The sequence below is a fragment of the Polypterus senegalus genome, chromosome 5 (assembly GCF_016835505.1).
Source record: "Polypterus senegalus isolate Bchr_013 chromosome 5, ASM1683550v1, whole genome shotgun sequence".
Lineage (NCBI taxonomy): Eukaryota > Metazoa > Chordata > Cladistia > Polypteriformes > Polypteridae > Polypterus > Polypterus senegalus.
Genome location: NC_053158.1, coordinates 151,377,099 through 151,396,850, shown reverse-complemented (window position 1 = coordinate 151,396,850; position 19,752 = coordinate 151,377,099). Strand labels below are relative to the sequence as shown.

The 19,752-nt window shown below is 36.6% G+C and overlaps 1 protein-coding gene across 2 annotated transcripts in view; it reads right to left on the bottom strand.

Annotated features, from left to right (window-relative positions):
- Window positions 1-19,752, bottom strand: part of vopp1 (VOPP1 WW domain binding protein) — a 539,003-nt gene that overhangs the window by 301,546 nt on the left and 217,705 nt on the right. For both annotated transcript variants that reach the window (XM_039753501.1, XM_039753500.1), the window contains exon 2: window positions 14,015-14,073. In XM_039753501.1, the coding sequence (XP_039609435.1) occupies window positions 14,015-14,073 (59 nt within the window). The remainder of the gene's footprint in view (window positions 1-14,014; window positions 14,074-19,752) is intronic.

The window sequence follows — 19,752 nt, the reverse complement described above, 5'->3', positions numbered from 1 at the left end:
AAGTGAGAGTATGCTGAATAAAAATGGGTTTATAGTGAGAAGATTAAGAAAAGAGAATGAAAACTGGTTGATTTGGAGGACTCATAGAAAAGGGAAAAGTCAAATGATTTTAGTTTGGCCTGAATTTATAAGATGAAAGAAAAACAGGAACAAGCACAGACATTAAATATAATGACTAGTTCCTGGAATGAATACAGGTCAGAAGCACACAAGAAAAGAGACCACAAATGGACTGTAGAGGAAATCAACAAGGTTTACACCAAATTAAAAGTGAAAAACTATTATAAAGAATGGGCTGTTCAGGTAAAATGTTTTTCAACCAGTTGACAAATTTAGATTGAACTGGAAATAAAAAAGTGCACTGCATAAATTGAAATAGATGGGAAATGTGTAAAGTAACTGAAGTGATGTTTCTTAAAGAGCAAATTATAATTGCCAATGGTTCAAGTGAAAGGGCAAACAACTGGTGTGACAAGGGACAGTACTGAAGAGAACCTCTTGTTACAATGAAGTGAGGAGATATGTCAGAGTCAGGAAGAATGACTGCTGTGGATGATGAACATTAAGGGTTAGATTATGCTAATAAGTTTTGCATCAAAGCCCATATGCAGTAGGACTACACAAACTACAAATATATCACTGACATTATCCGTTACTGACTCTACTCTGTTGGGCCCTTGAGAAAGGCCCTTAACCTTCAATTGCTTTGTCCTAGGTATGACATTAATCTGCATCTAGCCCTAGAAGCAGGGTCTCCAACTAACAGGGAAAACTTGGGTGTTGGTGGCAGGATTGGCACAAAAAAACTCACACTGTTCCAGTGTGGTGCTGAGGTGTCATCCGCTCCACTCGGGTCCCAATCCAGTTGGTTCATCATGTGGCGGGTGTGACAACGCACTATCAGTGCATGCTCCTGACCTTATTATATGTTGAAAGCGTTTTCAGAATCAAGAGATAACAGATATGCTAGTGACATTAGAAGCCATACCTACCGCATGGAATACGTTGTCAGAGTTTTGTCAGGAGTGCCTAAAGCCCATTTGATTAAGCACATTAAATTACAAATAATTGGGTTTAGTCTTTGTGCTAAAAGTTTAGCAAGCAGCTTTACACTGGTTTTGACTAATAGGGAACATTAATTAAGAAGACGGAGGGGTGTTTATCTTGTATGACCAGCAGTGAAATCACGGCAACATTAAGAAATAAATGTAATTATGAGTTATGCAAGAAAGAAGACAACATTGCTAAAAGAGGGTCTTCAAGTAGGTTCACTCAATTCTTGAACAATAATGTGAGAATTCGATATCTCAACAACTATCTTTCAGGTGAGGCTATTTGATGTTAGGTAAAAAAAACATAATGGACTAAAGGGAGACATTTTCCTGAGCAGAGAAAAACAGAGCATAAAAAGAGGCAAACTTCTGCATTAATCTGCTTGAGATCTTAATGTGGTATGACAATTACTCCTTTTAATCTCCAGTATACTGTAGTTGATCTCCACAAGAACACCATAAATGTCAAATAACTATTAATAAAGAAAAAAACAAGGGACCACAAAACCTAAAAAAACAAGGAGCAACACATGGGAAATGGAACAGATTCACCAAACCTGATATTATATTCAGTATGCAATCCAGTACAGCAGAGAAAAGCAATCAGTACAAATAGAACTGCAGACGTAACAGTGCATTTCTCGATTGTATAGACTAATAGACATTACAGAACAAAAATTATGTAAACTTTCACTTTATCTACAAACCAACAAACAAACAAATAAAAAAGAGAACTCTAGTCTCTAGTTAGTGTTTTCCTTCTGCATATTAGGAATATGATTATTATAATAATGGACCCAGCATTAACAAAAAGAACAATAGTTAACCAGCAGAAAAAGCCTGAGATTAAGTACAATGTGTCCCCAAAGCAATGAATCTCTCCCTGGTGTTAATAGCTGCTCCTGCCAAGTTAAAGATACGGTGGAAAGTTCCTGCAAAAATCATTAGGTAAGTTGGAACCAGGAGACAAGGGCTTAGGTTGGACTACTTTGACTTTGAAATGCTTTTTGTGATACTGAGTGGTGCAAAATCTGGGTTAAACCTCAGGTTAGTCCTGTTACAGGAGACCCTAGTCAAATTCCAAAAACCTATAAATATTCAGATTCTATCTATGAATATCAGAAGCTTCACAATCATGACCCAGGACTTTCAAGAGAATGACGTAGTGCAGCTGTAAACCCTCTTTCAAGATTTCAATCCAGCATAAAGCCAGTTCTGTAAAGCTTTCCTCACCTTCTGGAGTGATCCCTCTTAACACCCTTCGTTAAACTTATAATATGGATATTTTTCTTTCCAGGACAGTTTCTCAAGTGAGTTTCTGACTCAAGGTTGAAAGTTCTGCTCTGTAGGCTGCATAATTTTCATCATGGCTGTGATGGTCCAGGTCTGCTCCAAGACTTTTGGTAGCATGTGAACCCAGAACCATCGATAACATATCTGAGAATAAGCCGTGCAAATCAGGACACACAGAGTCAGGAAGAGGTTAAGTGTAAAGTGCTCCAGGGTCTTTTATTCAGCCCAACAATAATTTAAACAAATTGAATGTGTAATGCTGTCAGTAAAATCTGGTGCACTTCCATTAGTTAAAAAGTCAATTAAATATTCAAAATGATGAAAACCAGAATAAAACCTTGTAGTAATCTGGTCCTTACATTCTATCTCCCTCTCAATCTCCTCTTTATTTCATAGCCCCAGATTACACTACAGATCATTCAGCTGGTGGAGCTAGCAGCTGAAAAATCCCTCCTCCAGCTTTTGTCCTGGCTTCCTACCTCAGTGTCTGCTGGAACACTCAGAGCCAACTGTCCTTCCGCCTTTCACCATGTTTGTCTTGTCTATGGAATCCCTGGGAAGGATACCTCCATCGTACCCCACTCCTCCACATTTATCAGCGGTGGGGCAATCTGCCCCTGGACAGACTGATCACTCACTCCTCTCCATTACAATTGGTCTGCCTCCTCTCCATTACACTGGCTTGAGCACCCTGATTCTGCCTTTCCATCCCTCCCTCTCTTTCCAATCTAATTGGTTCCTACTCAGGCTACTTTATAGGCTGTTCAAGGGATGCATGTGTGCTGGTGCTGATTACAGCCTCCAGTGCGCTAATGAAGCAATTGGCTGACTCACATGTATCTGCACGTCAATGCACACTCAGTCGAACACCTCAGTTTACACCACAATAAAACACACACCTACACCCTGCATAAGACTGAGCACATAATTATTTATTTAAAATGGCACTATTACCATGGACCCCACTATATCACAGTGGCATGCAGATGGGTCTTTCAAGGTGTGACAGATAGGGGGCGCTGTTGAACCCTCAGACAACACGTCAGACACCACGTAAAATTCCAAAATAATAAATGTATTCTTACAATAATGTGCACAAAGCACCTAGACCTCCACAATACTTCCAATAATAACAATAACAATCAATACAGTAATCCAATCCTCCACTCCCAGCAGCTCAGTCACCCTTCCTCCCAACTTGGCTCTCCTGCTGGGATCTCCCACTGTTCTTCTATAGTCCATGACCCAGAAGTGCTTCTGTCCGTTAGTCCATGTGATTTCTCAGTACTTCCAGGTCAGATGAAAACTCTTTTTCTTCAGCCCGGAAGTACTTCCCAGTCACAGGGACGGAGGAAATGACGTACTTCCAGGTTGAAGAAAAGGAGTTTTCATCTGACCTGGAAGTACTGCGAAATCACATGGACTAAGGGACAGAAGCACTTCCAGGTCATGGACTATGGCTATACGGAAAATACAAGTCCCTGAGCCTCCCTGCAGCGGCCCCTGGCGGACCCCCACCCCCAACCGGCCATATATCCCAAAGTTTACTATTACAGCTCCTAGATTATTCTGGTCCTCCTTAAGAATTGTTGGTTTGGCTTTTATTTTAATGGAGAACATAATGATTGAACTATTCAGCTGAGATGATATTCCGTATGGTTTCCACAGAATCTGAACTGAGAGACTCATTAGTTGATTCATCCCAGAAAGATTTTTGGCGAGTCAAAAGCCCTACAGATCTATGCAATTAAGGAGCTAATGTTCAAAGGGCCACAGTACTGTTGTTCACCAAAAAAAAAAAAAAAGTTTAAGTGCTTTTAGGATAAAGTAAAAAAGACACAGTGCCAAACATTCAGGTGGCCATTTTCATTGAGGCATCATGTAAAATCCATTCCCTAATTTTTAAAAGACTGAGCCTCAGGGGCAGACCTCCTGGTATCACCAAGCATAGTGCATAACTTTGATCCACCATGTAAATAGTCCATATTTTTAATTAGGTTTTTGTTGTTTTGCGTACTGTATTGAGCATTCAGGCTTACTGCCTCTGTTTTTTTGATTTTCAGTTTGTATCTAGGGTTTATTTAATGAGTGCATTTGGATTAGTTTACCTAGATTATTTGATATGAAAAAACTAACAAATTATTTAGATTTTCATTTAGAGCTTGTTTTGACCTTTAGTTATGTTATTTCAATTTAAACAAAGTTCCTGACATCTTTTTTTTTCCTTCAGTTTTTGTTAAATCACTTTCAATTTGATTCTAGATGCTTAATGATTTTCTTGTTTATGTACAGTATATATTCTTGCATTCTTTGGTATTATAATGAGATTATCAGATCTGTTAATAAATTAATTGTGAAAATAGTAAATTATTCTCTGTTTACTTGGAAGGCTTCAAGAGAGAATTGCTTGTGTAGGCGGGTTTCTTTAGTCTTCGGCCCATCGGATGCAATTTCTGGCAAGGACGGTCTTTAGCCTTCAAAGCACCATTCAAATTGTGTACAATACCCAACCATCCCTGTTTCCTATACTTATGCAAGATATAATATTTGTTTTTTAACATTACCAAAACATGACCTGGACAGGCAAACTCTTGATGTTAGCAATATTTGGCTAAATCCTTTGTATTTTTATTATAGTTTTTCACATGGGGTTTATGAAATTGGGAGTACAACTGAAAAGCAGCAACAAGTACAAGTACATTGGGTAAGCTGATTTCTAGCAATTAAAATTAAGTTACATATTTTAACACTTTTTGTCTATTATGGAGCCAGAGACTGAAAATGCATTGTATGTTGGTTAAACAAGTAAATAGCCATGTCAAAAGAAATGAACATACTGGAGTTACCAGACAATGTCTGACAATATTAAAATTAATTTTTAGTATTTCCCAGTATCATCTCACCTATATCAGTCCCATATTCAAAGTTCAGTATAAGAAAATGGCTGACATGTTGTTTCAATCAAGTGCTATGATTCAGATTATTGTGAAGAAAGGAAATCCCTGAAACTGACATTCACACAGAACTTCAACTTGCATATGGACTTATGGAGACGCCTGCATAGGTATCAATGGTGTCAAGAGGATATCTAAATCAAGAAAACAGCAACTGGCAAAAATGTCTCTATTGAGAAGAAAGATGAAAATCAATAAGCCAAGTGACAATCAGGGAACAGTAGCTAGATCGAGATAGTACATGATTTAGTTCAGGAGATAGTGGAAAGTTTGGGATAACATAAATTTTAAAAGTGCCACCTATGTTTACAGATGGGAAAGTAAAAAGAAAAAAAAATGCTGCAGTAAGGAGATTGTGGGTTCGCTTCCTGGGTCATCCCTGAGCGTAGAGCACTTTGAGTAGTGAGAAAAGCGCTATAATAATGTAAACAATTATTATTAATATTATTATCATTGTTGAAAATAATGTTTATTCGCAATTGTTAGAATGTTACAGTGTAATGTAAGACTTTCTTCATAGAACTGTGCAGGTAACATAACCTAGCTGTATTGTTTAACCAGAATGCCTCGTGAGAACACCATTCTATCACAAATGTATCTGTCTATCTACGTAGTGGAAGAAAAAGCATTAAATGGGATTGAATTTCCAGCAAATAATACAAAAATGCAGAGATTTGACTGACAGAGCAATTTCCTAATTGTATGTTTAGTAAATCATTACATAAATAAAGTCATTACTTTTAGTATAAACCTTGTAATATACAAGAAGTTGACTCTGGGTTGCATGGCTATGTAATATACAAGAAGTTGACTCTGGGTTGCATGGCTAACAGAATAAAGCAATAACCTTCAAAGAGCTGAATTACTAAATGCAAGATTTAAATTTCAAGTTACATTCCTGTTGAGTTACCCATTGAAAGTAAAATATAATATTTGCTAAGCACATACAATATCCTAAAATTATTTGAAAGCTGCAACCTCTAGAAAATGCTCATGTGAACAAAAATGTAACATGCTAGGATACAAACAAACAAAGGTCAGTTTATCTGTGTAGTACTGCAGTTGTGTGCTCACTACAGTTCTAATGCTATTTTGTGTCTGAGTGCTTTCCATTTTCATTTATGAGAGTGACTTACGAAAGTGGATGACTTAACACTATTTAAGTAAAAATGCATATGTTTATGACATGACATGTTGAATATGCGACGTGAAGAATGTAAGATTTTTTCATGGACTTTTTGATATTGATTTTTGAGAGGGGACTGGGCGGTATCATGGTCTGGAATCCCTACAGATTTTATTTTTTCTCCAGCCGTCTGGAGTTTTTTTGTTTTTTCTGTCCCCCCTGGCCATTGAACCTTACTCTTATTCGATGTTAATTAATGTTGATTTATTTTGTTTTATAATTACGTCTTTCATTTTTCTATTCTTTAATATGTAAAGCACTTTGAGCTACTGTTTGTATGAAAATGTGCTATATAAATAAATGTTGTTGTTGTTGTTGTTGTTATTGATTACTATTACCATAGACCCTACTGCATCAGAAACTTTGTTATCTTTGTTCAGCACGAAACTAAACATTTTTCTCATTACAAACTACAAGGGGTAAGTAACATTTAAAGACATATATTTTTTTGGATGGAGTACAACAGTTCTTTTAAGTTGCTTTAAACTTTAATATTCCAGAGGAAAATTTAGATGTGTGAATGCGTGGAAAAATTTTACTTAAGTACATCATTGGACATAGTTCACATTTTCTAAGTACAGTAAATTATCAACTGCTTTTACTTTACAAGTACTTAATCCAATTTTAATTATCAAAATAACCCAGTTCATTTCAGGGTACAGTTATACAACACCAAACTCATTAATACTGGGTCAATTAAGAGTCAAAAAATAAGTATACACAGATAAGGGATACAGGAGGAACATCTGAGTAAAATTTACAAAGTAGCAACAGCCTATTCAGTGCTGCCGAGATAGACCTCCATGATCTTGCAATTAAACAAATGGGATCCAGAATGGACTGATAAGGCATTGGATCTAAAAAACGTTCTACTGCAGGCATCAAAATTGTCACTATTATGTTCAGCTGTTGTTGATGGCACTTGTTATAGATGACTACTCTAAACTAAGATCTATCACTTTTTACATCATACTTGATCTAGCATGACTGAATGCAGTGCTAGATCAAATCTATTCCAATCTTTTACTCTTGTCTCATTCATCATTTCCCACAAATATATTGCCTATTTTCTTATTAAGCATATGACAAAAAGAGCAATAAGTGCAAGTAATGCTCAAAAATCATTACATTATTACAAATGTTTGTCACAGCGTTACTATGCTTTGCATGTTTCTTCCACAAAATGTATAAGTGCTATGACACTTCTTTGTTCTAGTACAACTGCATAATTTTATTTATCCTCAGTAGTAGCAATGTTTTTTTCAAAGGCTTGACTGCTCATGTCAATTATGATTGCTTTCTTTAAAACTGCATTCTGTTCCCTGTTTTTTCCAAGATTACATTGATGTGTAAGCTTAATGCCACAAAAGATAAATCTAGGAGATTTCAAATATTCACATCACGTCTGCAATTACTTTGAGATCCTTGTTTAGCTGTCATTCTCACAATTTCTAGACTGTAGGCAAACAATCACTTAGACATTCTTTCCCAGAGTCATGGGTATCTTTCGCCATAGGTTTGTATTCTTCCTACAGTTTGTTTCTCCACTATTCCTGATGTACGTCATGTACTCCTAGTATTATTAAATTTCAGCAATTCTTAACTTGGAGCTCAAATCAAAAGATTAAAAATGTTTCTTAACTGCTGATTAAATCCTGCTGGTAATAGATTGTCTTCATTCAGGAGCAAAGCCAAGCCCCCTATAACAACGGAAACTCAAACACACCCTGTCATATCTTTGAGGTAAAAAATATCACCCACCAGTGTTTCTTTGTTTTATATTTAATTGTATTTTTTGTATTTATTTCTTTTGAGTCTTTCCTGCTTACTACCATAGCAGTTCTTCCATTTATTTCAAACTAATTTGAAGAAAAAGGATGACAGATTGACTGGTGGTATTCCAATTTCATTTGGTCTTTTGCTATGTCTTCTGTGGCTGCCACATATAGTATCTTGTAAATGAGATGAGCAAATCACAATTATTTATGCTTATGCAGATCACTGTTGACTAAAATGCTTGCAATAAGTACAAGATCAAGAAACCTTTGAATGTATTAAATTCTAGTAAAGTACATCAAATTTCTGACTTTTTTATATTCATGTAACATACATAACAAACCACAGGAAACATTTCATATACCTACATGGTCCCTCACTATATGACACAGACAGACATGAGACTCTGACATATCAGGTGTAGACTGTCAGTATGCTGTTCTCTTTTTGGGCATTCTTTAGTTATGAACTGTGTTAAACTGCTCAATAGTTTTTCTTGGTACCAAAATACATTTTTATGGGGTCTTTGAAGAATTAAAATATGCATTTGTACTCTACCAATACTATTGCTTGAGCTTTGTTTTGATTATTGTTATGTTTAAAACCATTTTGTTTTCTGATGGGCACTACCATTTAGGTGAGCCACTGCCATGATGCAGCGATCCATTACTAGAGGGAAGTCGCTTGTGATAACATCTTGGTATGGTGGACAACACTGTTGAAGACTTTCCAAAAAGTTAGAGTGTATGAGGGTCAGAATTTAGGGCTAAGATTACTATTTTGTATAGATCGTCTAAATATTAGTGCTGGGCTATATACTGATTCATACCAAAAATTGTTTTTTATTTTTGTTATGATATGGATTTTTCTTATACAGGAACACTGGTTTAAATAAACTAAACAACGTTCGAAACGTGGCGCAGCGGGAACCTGTTTAAGGGGGGACCTTTTTCACTGTTGCACCGCTAAACAGGCATGCAACAGAGTACATGCGTTAGTGGAGGTATTGAACAGTGAAAATGGACAGAGAACATTCCTAAACAGAAGCTGTAGCAGATGATAAAGTTGAAGATGATGACAAAGAAGAATTTTTGACAAAAAAAGGTGCCGTGTCTGTTGTATGAAGATACTTTGGTTTTAAAAGTTTGGATGTGGACCATTATGTTCAAATGTGTGAATACTGTTTCTATACTACTGGATAATACTGCAAGCCAAGTTGTACTTGTTTTATTTTTTTTTAATACCGTGTAATGTACCTGGTTACTTTGTAATAGTGTGACGATGCCGGTCCCCTACAGACTCCCTCTTCCCACATGGGAGTCTGTTGAACCAACACTGTCGATAGTTATGACTGAGATGAGCTGAGAACTGTCATTGAAGCCAGGGGATGGTGGAAAGTGCTCACGTGCTTTCGTTAAAAACAGTCAAAAGTAAAACCAAAAGTGTCCATTGTGCAGTGTTCAGAAAAATACAGTACCCAAATAAATAGCAAATCCATAAAACCAGTGAAACGTGGGGATAAAATCCATGTCAAATAAATCCATTAACATAGAGGCTAAAATGCAGTCTCTCTCCTCGCCCGATCGCAGCACACCACCTTCTGTCTCCATGGCTCATCCTTTACAGACGTTGCTGGCAGAGCCTTTGCAGCACAAGCTGCTTTCTGACAACTTCTGTCTTGGCTGCCGCCGCACTGCACGGCCAGACTGTCTTTCTTCATGCTCACTCAGACACTCCTCAGATCCATTGGGAGGTCTTACATTTCGCTTGCCCCACTCTACACACTTAGTCAGTGGGATGAACCAGCCCCTGGGTCGCCTCAGCCTGCGCTCCCTCATGGAGTCCCAGCTCGTGCTGCTTTCACCTTCCTGGTGTCTGTATCGTCTCCCATGACTGCCTTTTCCCTTCTTTAACCTCCTTGTGTTCTATCTTTTCTTTTTTGCTTCCCCATATCCTGCCCACCAATAAATATACATCTCCGTTGGGGGCAGCACCTTATTCACACGCCACAGTAAGCCGATGAAGCAATAGAGAATGATCAGGTGTGGCTCGCCCCAATCACCTCATTAACTCCATGCAATCATCGGTCATGCAATCGCATTTTGAAGTTTTGAAGTAATAGTATTATTACTGGAATTTGCACTATTATTTATTTTATTGTTATTATTTATTAATTTAAATATTATGCAGTTTAAAGATGGTAAAGTTGTTTAAAAAGTCACTTTAACGTGTCAGTGGACAGAGATTGTTAACATTAACAGAAACTGTAGTTGGTTTACAAAAAATATTTACTATTTATTCCTTTTCTTAGACATGTTCAGTGCAATACAACTTTTGACAAGCACCTCTGGATATTTTACTAAATCTGTTTGGATCGTTGACAATATGTTGTCAAAATTTTAGTTTAAGTTGTTTGCAAAATTTCTTCAATAAAAAGTTTCTATATTTTGACTGCAGCTGTCATGCAGTGTGATTCCTTCTCTTCATTAGTGCCTCATTAATGCCCCCCTGCTTGAAAACTATCACTTTATGGGGCCATGCAAACCTGTATTAATACTTTGTGCACATTAAAATGTTTTTTTGTACAATGTACAATTTTCATGACAGTGGAACAGGTTATTCTTAGCCAGTCTACTGCAGTTATAGCAGTGGAAATGTGGTTAACTCATGCATGGAAAAGAAATACCGTTGAATACGGTACAATTTTTAAAAATCCTGTGATATAGAATTTTGGTCATACCGCCCAGCACTACTAAATATTCTTGATTGTAATAGAAATTTGTTAATTTTCTCTTTCTCATAGAGTTCCATAGAGGCTTAGATTCCTAGTAAAGGATCAAAAAGAACAGCACATTCATAATTACTGACCTTGAAATAGTCTATGCTTATGTTTGAAATTTGTCATTTTAACCTATCTGGGAATGGCTTTTAGAGGACTAGGACCACCAGTAAAGAATCAAAAATATATTTGTAGTCAGAAACCTTGAAATAGCATAAAACAAATGAAATGAAATAAATAGGAAATCAGTCACACGACAGAACGGAATGTAACTCCAAGGATAAGGCCTACTTTAATTCAATTCAAAGCATAACTTTTCGTTTGATACTGTCACTTTTACGAAAGAAGAAATGTCAGCACAGCATGCAGTTTAATGTCACTGGTGTTTAAGGAACCAAAACTGGACAAAGTCAAACCTAGAACTAAATGTCAAGGTGTACATGGGGCGAAGCAAATACTGCCACATTACATAACCACACATTATTACGGTTAGAGCGTTATTGGCTGATTTTGACCTGTGGTATTTAGTGGTTATGCAAATGAAGCACCAACTGTTAAATGAAGGTCTGTAGCCCGTTTTAAAAAATATAAGATACTTAATGCAGCAAATAAAAAGAACACATTAATGAAGATATCTGTAACAGTTCAAACGATAAATCTGTAGGCTAAAAGCTTATTTTGCACTTTCTCACAATAGTTAGCAGTTGTTCCATCCAATATAAAGTGGCTTGAATTATTGTTCCTTCCTATTTATTACTCTTTGCTGTGTCCCTACTTTCCCATTTTTATACTGCATTTAGTGGATCAGCACAAAAGATTTAATCTCCTTTAGCTCATCTTTCTCATTATACTGTATACCTACTGTATATTACTGCATTCAGCAGGCCGTGTGTGCAGAGGTTGCACTGACGATCTACTGATTTCAATGGCTGTATTGCACTGTTCACTAATTTTATGCAGATGAGAAATTGCACAATAAAATTTTACTTATTGTCAGTGATGCTAGATGGTGTTCTGCAAATGTACAGAATTTCATTACTTCCTTGTCAGATTCCCTATTCACAGTCAATCTAAAGCATGACCTTGGATCCTGTTCTGTTTTTTAACCTCTTTTTAAACTCTTTTCCAAGAACTGTCTTCTGGAATTTTTAATACTTAGATTTATCTGAATATATTGTGGTTCATTTAAGTTTATGCCTTTCATTAGATTTCATTCTACACAAAGTAAATGTGTAATTAAATAAATGTTAATATATGCTAATTATGTAAGGTATACAATATGGATAACAGACTCTTGTAGTATTATATGTATGCAGGCAACTAGTCTTTTTGTTAGTTTTGTATATTGCCAAATTCAAAGCTATTTTTTGCTTTATGGCACATAAATGTCTCGAAGCAATGAATTACGAATGTACTATAATAAGGATACAGTACTTCAAAGACCTTCTGAAAAAGTGTATCTTTATTAATTTAAGAAAAAAATCCTGGATTGTTTGCTCACGTTTCACATCTTCTCAATTATTTCATATTTCATGTGGAACATAACCATTTACACAGAAATCAGTAGCAAACAAAAGACACTGCGCCTGTCATATCACATAGCATAAAAAGAAAGAAGTTAGGATCAGAACAAGGCATGTCCGTTGGTTAAACACTTGTACTTAAGCAGCATCAACAATATTTTTTATTAATGTCTGGTTATTTGTTATCTGCATCCACTTTATCCAATTCACGCTTGCAGAATTTCTGGCAATAGTAGGTAAATACCAACCTTGAATGGGTCTTACATGCATTACATACCCATGCTAATTTGTGTTTGCTATGTTCTAAGATAGCTCTGCTTTAAGCAACCTAGTTATATGGCATGTAAAGTCATATGCAGTATTTTAGAAGGTAACCATAATTTGTCCATTAACCTTGCACCTAACCAGTTAAACACAGAGCTGTGAGTGTATTAGCACCATTGTTCATTTTTAGGTCTAAACATCATGTTATTTTTAGATAGGATTGTTACAGCTTATTAAAGGTCAAGGGGTACATAAGTAGACCACACAAACATATGAGAGAGAGAAAGACAAAAAAACAAATCTTTAAAAAAACAAAACAAAACTCACAAAAATGGAGACAGTTACACACAAAAACAGGTAGGAGGACAACATTTATCTAGGTAAATAGAATTTACAAAGCCAGACACACTCCACAATTGAAAGAATTCAAAGAACAATTACCACCACTATGGCTAGCTTAAAAAAATGATATTTCTTTTAACAACCCAAAAAAACTAAAGCCAGATAATCCCAGTCTGACTCTTTCTCCATACCTTGCTCTGTTAAACATACGTCCTTGTCCTCTTACTCTCTACCCCAAAACCCAAACCAGCTTTCTTTTTAAACTTACACCCCACCCACAAACTCAGGTGATTTAATCACAGTAGGCAACTCAGTAGGCAGGTACTTAGGGCAGGACTCAATTAACTTATCTACTCAAAGGAAAAAATAACCAAAGAGGCTTGGTTTACAAAGCAGTAGATTCAGAGCACACCATAACAATGATTATATCTATGAAAATGAAAAGATGTGGTGTATTTTCTCCATTAAAATGAATGTCTCACATTTCACAGAAGATACACAATGTAAAATTCAGCAAGAATAAATGAAGGTGGGGATTAGAAATGAGTCAATGGATCAACAGATCCAGGTAAATGCAGCTATAAAATCATGAGGCCGATATTTACAGTACAATTTATGATACTTAGCAATGACAATAACCCTATTAGTGTTCACTGGCAACAACATGCAAATCATATAACTGATGCCATTCTCTACAAACAACACTCTAAACATCTACAAACTGAACTACTGCTTACAGTGAATAGCTCACATTGTATATGTTCAACAGTATTTTATGAAAGGTCTTAAATATACGTTGCCAACAAAGGATTTACAAAAGCTTGTCAATAATGTTGTGTACTTACATAAAATATGTAGGATATCCCCCTTCAAAATACCAGCAGTATTTCTTGGCTTCTATACACTGCAAAGGAAAGAAAAGAAACCACTTTGTTAGGCTGTTGCTACCACAAATTGAACAGATAGCCACATACTCTTGAAATATTACAAGTTTCTTACAGAGCTGTTGATATTGTTAGGGAGTTTCTGCACTGCTGCCAGTGACATATTAGTTGAGTGTTGCATTTCAAGAATTGCTACAAGTAGTGGGCTAAACTGAATATCTTAGTAGATAAAAGTCATGGTCCTTTTATACTACCCAGATGAATAATCTAAATTAGCCACAAAAAAGAATCAGTTGTTACTTACAGTATGTTATATCTTAATACAGCAAAACATCCCATGATGTTTCAGCAATGAACATTAATCTAACACAACAGATATAAAAGCTTGTTTCATTGGAATGCCCCAAAAGTAAAAAAAAACCCTGTCACTTGCCAGTGTGGGCCACATTGACTGCATGACTGTTTCATAATCACTTTTGATAAGCTGTCATTAAGCTGCAAAAACCTATGAAATAAACATGTCTACACTGCACCACTGTAAGTCAGAAGCTCTGTGGACTCAATTCTTGAACAAATAAATAACGACTTCATCTACTTCCACCTCTTCTGTTATTTAATCACTGCTTTTATAAAATTTGTTCTGGTTTGTTCTGACCAGTCCATTGTAAAGTAGCGCCAGCGCATACTGATATGGTAAATGCTACATTCTCTTAGTATAATCACGTTGTACCTGGTTATGTAAAGTGCTGCAAAGTGACAAATGTACACACTGATTAATTGATTCATCTATCCATCCGTCATCAAATATCAGGGCTGTGAGCAGACATGACTCAACTCAGCAGGCAGTACGTGAGAGCACCATGCCGCAGATCACACTCACTCTTTTACTCACTTGCTCCAGTCAGAAGTCATACTTTACCCTGACCTTCATGTCTTTGGGATGAGGAAAAGAAATTGAGGACTTGCAAAAGAATCCACACTGATGGAACAGTGACTGGATCAGGATTCAAACTGAGACTCCTGGAGCTGCAAGGCACTGTGCAGAACATAACCGTTTGATAGATGTAAGGTCTAAAACATTCAACGAAAATGAAGTTCTTTATTATTGATAAATCAATAGAATAAATAATGTAAAACTGATGTAAATGTGTCTGGTCTTAAAATTGTGTGGAAACTCATAATTACTGTAATCACGACACTGAATCTACTGCAGACTGACATGACCATTGTGTTGAATTAACATTGCTTAATGGTGGGGCTTTTTGGAATAAATCATTTTGTTCTTTAGTCGGTACTTTTAATCTGATGATCATTTTTAAGTATACTTTTCAGCACTCTAATAGCAGTTCAGTACATTCAATATGGTTAAGACAGCACACCAAAGGCTGTTTTTCAATGTTAGTGACAAATAGGTTTGTGGCATCACAGGAAGCAATGACCTTTACTAGCAAATCCATCACTGACAATGTTTTGATCTCTCCATCATTGTGTGGCAAAATGTCAAGAAACAGCTGGAGAGAATCATGTGGACTGCTTCAAAATCAGAGGATGCCATCACCACATTGTGAAAAAAACTTAATCTTCTGGATAGAAACATACATTTCTAAACTGAACTACCAGAATCCTCTCATCCATCTATCAAGACCAAAAAAACCCACTTTCATAACAACTCTTATCCACAAACTTTAAAATGTATGAAAATCATGGCTCATATCACTAATTGATGATGAAAAGAGTTGTACAGTTTTTATTACTGTAATCAGTTGCCTTGTTATGTATTACATGCATGAATTCATTGACCAAGTGTAACGGTAACGGAGTACTCACCCAAAATTGATATTTTTTTATATGGTACTTACACCATGTAGTTTGCAGTGATGGCTGAAAAAAAATAGTCTCATCTTTTTATACAGAATGGAGAGAACTTTTTTCTAATAAAAACCAATAGTGACCAATGCTGTACAATGGAAAATGTTTCAAAAAACATCCATGGAAAAATGGAAAAAAAATCTCACAGTACTTGTGCCACATAATTCATGTGTCAGTAATCCAGTAGGGTTGCTTTAAATGTGCCAAAAATATCATTTCTGGTTGGACTATTCCTTTTACCTCATTCTTAGATATGGCAGAGGTGGAGAATGTAAATAGGGTGGAGGGTCAATTACCCAGTGAGGCAACTACCACTTCATATCTAATAAGAATTCCATGTCTAGCAAGATCTGTAAAATTTAGCGCACTCAGTACGGGAGCACAATTGAGAGCACCTGAAATTAAAACTGCTGGGCTGCTTTAACCTTGGGGGATGTCTAGAGAACCATTCCTGTCCTTTACTTGTATGTTTTATTTGATTGTCTCTCGATTATAAATAAAAATCTTGGGAGGAAGACTAGGGAGACGAGACATGATCTTCTTGGAAGACAATTTGATGTCCCATGAGAGACACTTAAATGTCACGCAAGACAAAGCAGTGAGACAACATTTAAAACAAGTTCATGGACATCTAACCTAGCAGTTGTTGGAATGCCTTTGGCAGACACACTTTATGTGCTCCCAGCTCTTAAAACAACGACAAGCAGAACACACAACTCTCCAGCAGCAGCAAGGCAGCCGATGTTCCAACCGCTTCTTCTTAGCATGCTTTCAGCATACCCCACACAACGTGAGTGGCAGAGATGCGAAGTGGCAAAAGGACAGCTGCTGTACAGGCTTTGAAATGATCGACGTGCAGCACGACAAGCAGAAAACGCAGCTTGCCAGCAGCAACAAGCCAGCTGATGACCCGACCACTTCTCCTTAACGTGCGTTCAGCCGACCCCCCTTCACAACACGAGCAGCTTTATACGTCCTGCGAGGGCTTGTCCCAGGGCCGGAGGGACAAGTATTATTTTTACAAAAGTTATAAAGTAATAGTGAAATTAATGCATATGTAAAAATTCCCATGAAAATAACAATCTCTTTAAATTGTATATCACTTAAACCAAACCCGGGGGTGGGTGAGCGAAGCGAGCAGGGGGCAGAGCCCCCTAGTTTATTAACAAATCAAACTTCAAGGAACAGGTGTTGCTATGGCAATGATGAAAATGCAAATTTCTTTAACATGATTATACGTGTGCTCCACAATGGACCAACTTCCAGTTCAGTCTTTTCTCCAGAACAGTGCCCACTGCTGTTTGGTTAAGGTCTACCTTACTCTCCATCAATCTGAAATATGTCAGATTTTAAAGAGAAAACTTCAAGTTTATTTTAATAGCATTTGTAGAATTTTTCTTACATATTTCATCATTTTATTACAAAGCATACCCTTTCAAAAATGAATGTATGTATACTGGGATAATTATCAAAGGAAATGTTTCATGGTAGTTTAAGACATTTTAATTTAGAGAAAAATAATGAGTGACAAATATTAAATGTTATGCTCTGATACTGCTGGTGGGAGGTATGGCCTAAAATCCACATCACAAATTCAGGGAGCAGCTTCAGGGTTCTGTTGAGGTGAGCCACTCTACCCTGGGACAAGAAGGGGTACTGTCATTACTACCTCCTCCTTTTCGCCTGTAGCTCCAAAGGGCAAGTACTACAGGATCTATGACCACCCTCCCATCTGAGCTACGGAGGCCCTGCCACTTTCGAGATGATTGCCAGGTATTTGATCCACTGACTGGATGTGGGCATTCATTGAAGGACCTCTACCCAGTACTTGTTTGGCTAAAAAAGGAGTGGCTGTTACTATTACACCTGTTAATCTTTTCATGTTATGTTCAAAATTAAAATAGGATTGCTGGGGCTTGAATCCCAACCCTTAAACACATGTCTAGCCCATTCCTGACAGTAGATGCATAGTTAGATACCTAGATAAGATGCTTTTCAGAGTTAAACAAATTTCTAATAAACAACCAGAGGGTTATGCCCCCTCCTCACTTCGCTCGCCAACCCCCGTGTTTGGTTTTCCAGACACACACTTTTACGATATATTCCTTGGAATTGTTTCTATTTCATTAGTTTCCCTTTTATTTTAGAACTTCGGTAAAAACAATATTTGGAATTATTTTTTGTTCAAGATCGCATTGAATTTTTATTCCGTTTTTGGACTTATATTGTGACAATGCAACGTATAACTGTCCATGAGTGAATATCATTTCTTTGTCTCTTATAAATAAACCAACTTTTTCTAATGTTTGTCCCTGTGATTCGTTAATTGTCATAGCAAATGCTATTTTGACAGGGAATTGTAAATGTTTTAATACAAATGGCATATCAAGGTCTCCTTTGGTGTCTAATTACATTTAATATTGTTTGTGGGATCATTGATGTTTCGTCCCAAACAAAAATTTCATTCTGTTGCAATTCTTGTTTCATCTTCTTTTTTCAGTTCAATGTAACATTTTCATCAGTGATATTTAATGGTAAGTTAAATATTTTGTGAGCTGTTTTACCATATGGAAGAAGAATTGCTGCTATACCTGTCCATGCTATTGATGTAATGTATTTGAATAGCTGTTTACAATAATGGAGTAAACATTTATACAAAAATGTTTTCCCTGTTCCGCCTAGTCCATCTATGAAGAATAATTGCTGTTTTATTCCTCTGAGGACTCTTTTTTGAATTGCGTCAAAAATGGATCTTTAATCATCATTTAATTCTGTGCACATTTCCTGATATATTTTTCTATGGTCTTCCATGGTTTCATCTTTGTCTGCTTTTATCTCTTTCTTTATCTCTGATTCCTTAATTTCTTGTGGAAGTCCAAATTGTTGTATTGTTAAATCTTCTGCTTCTAACAATTCTTTGATGATTGCAAGAGTCGTTTGTACATTTGACTTTTCGGATAATGGTCCTTTCAACACTTCCCATAATTGTAAAGCATCAACTTCCCCTGTCATAATTAAGTATAAGAAGAAGTGTCTTAATTTGTCAGGCATCATTACAGACGTGGCATCAGACATCATTTCATACATATAGTCGTCCAATTTACATAATCCAGCTGCTCGAGCCGCTTCTTGAAAGGTACCGTACGTATTTTCATCTACAGTTACAACATCTTTATATGACGTTGCTCCTTTCGATTCTCGTAACAACAATTTTAAATGAAAGTGTTCGCTATATTTTGGTGATCCAATATTTAATCATGCAACACTTTTGCAATTATTATTTCTTGGATACCATATTCCTTTTTGTTTTTGCCACGTGCAATGTTGAGGAATTTGCGCATACGTATATGCCTTTGCATTTACGTTTTTTTTATTTAGTTTAAAATAAGCCAATAATTTTGTTTTGGCTACTTGTAAAGCATCTGCTTCTTCACCTTCTGTAAATTAAACCATATTCTGTCCTGGTAAATGAATCTATACTAATAAAAGGCAAAGCACAGACGCACGCACGGATGGACGGACTCACTCACTCACTCACTCACTCACTAATTCTCCAACTTCCTGTGTAGGTAGAAGGCTGAAATTTGATAGGCTCATTCCTTACAGCTTACTTACAAAAGTTAAGCAGTCGAAATTCTACGCGTAACAGTCATAACGGTCAACAAAGTTTGCCATGGTTAACTTTCTTATTCATGGCCCCATCTTCACGAAATTTGATAGGCGGCTTCCCTGCACTAACTGAAACCAATGTACGTACTTATTTCGGTGGTATGACACCACTGTCAGCCGCCATATTGAACTTTCCAACGTCACTAATTCTCCCAACTTCC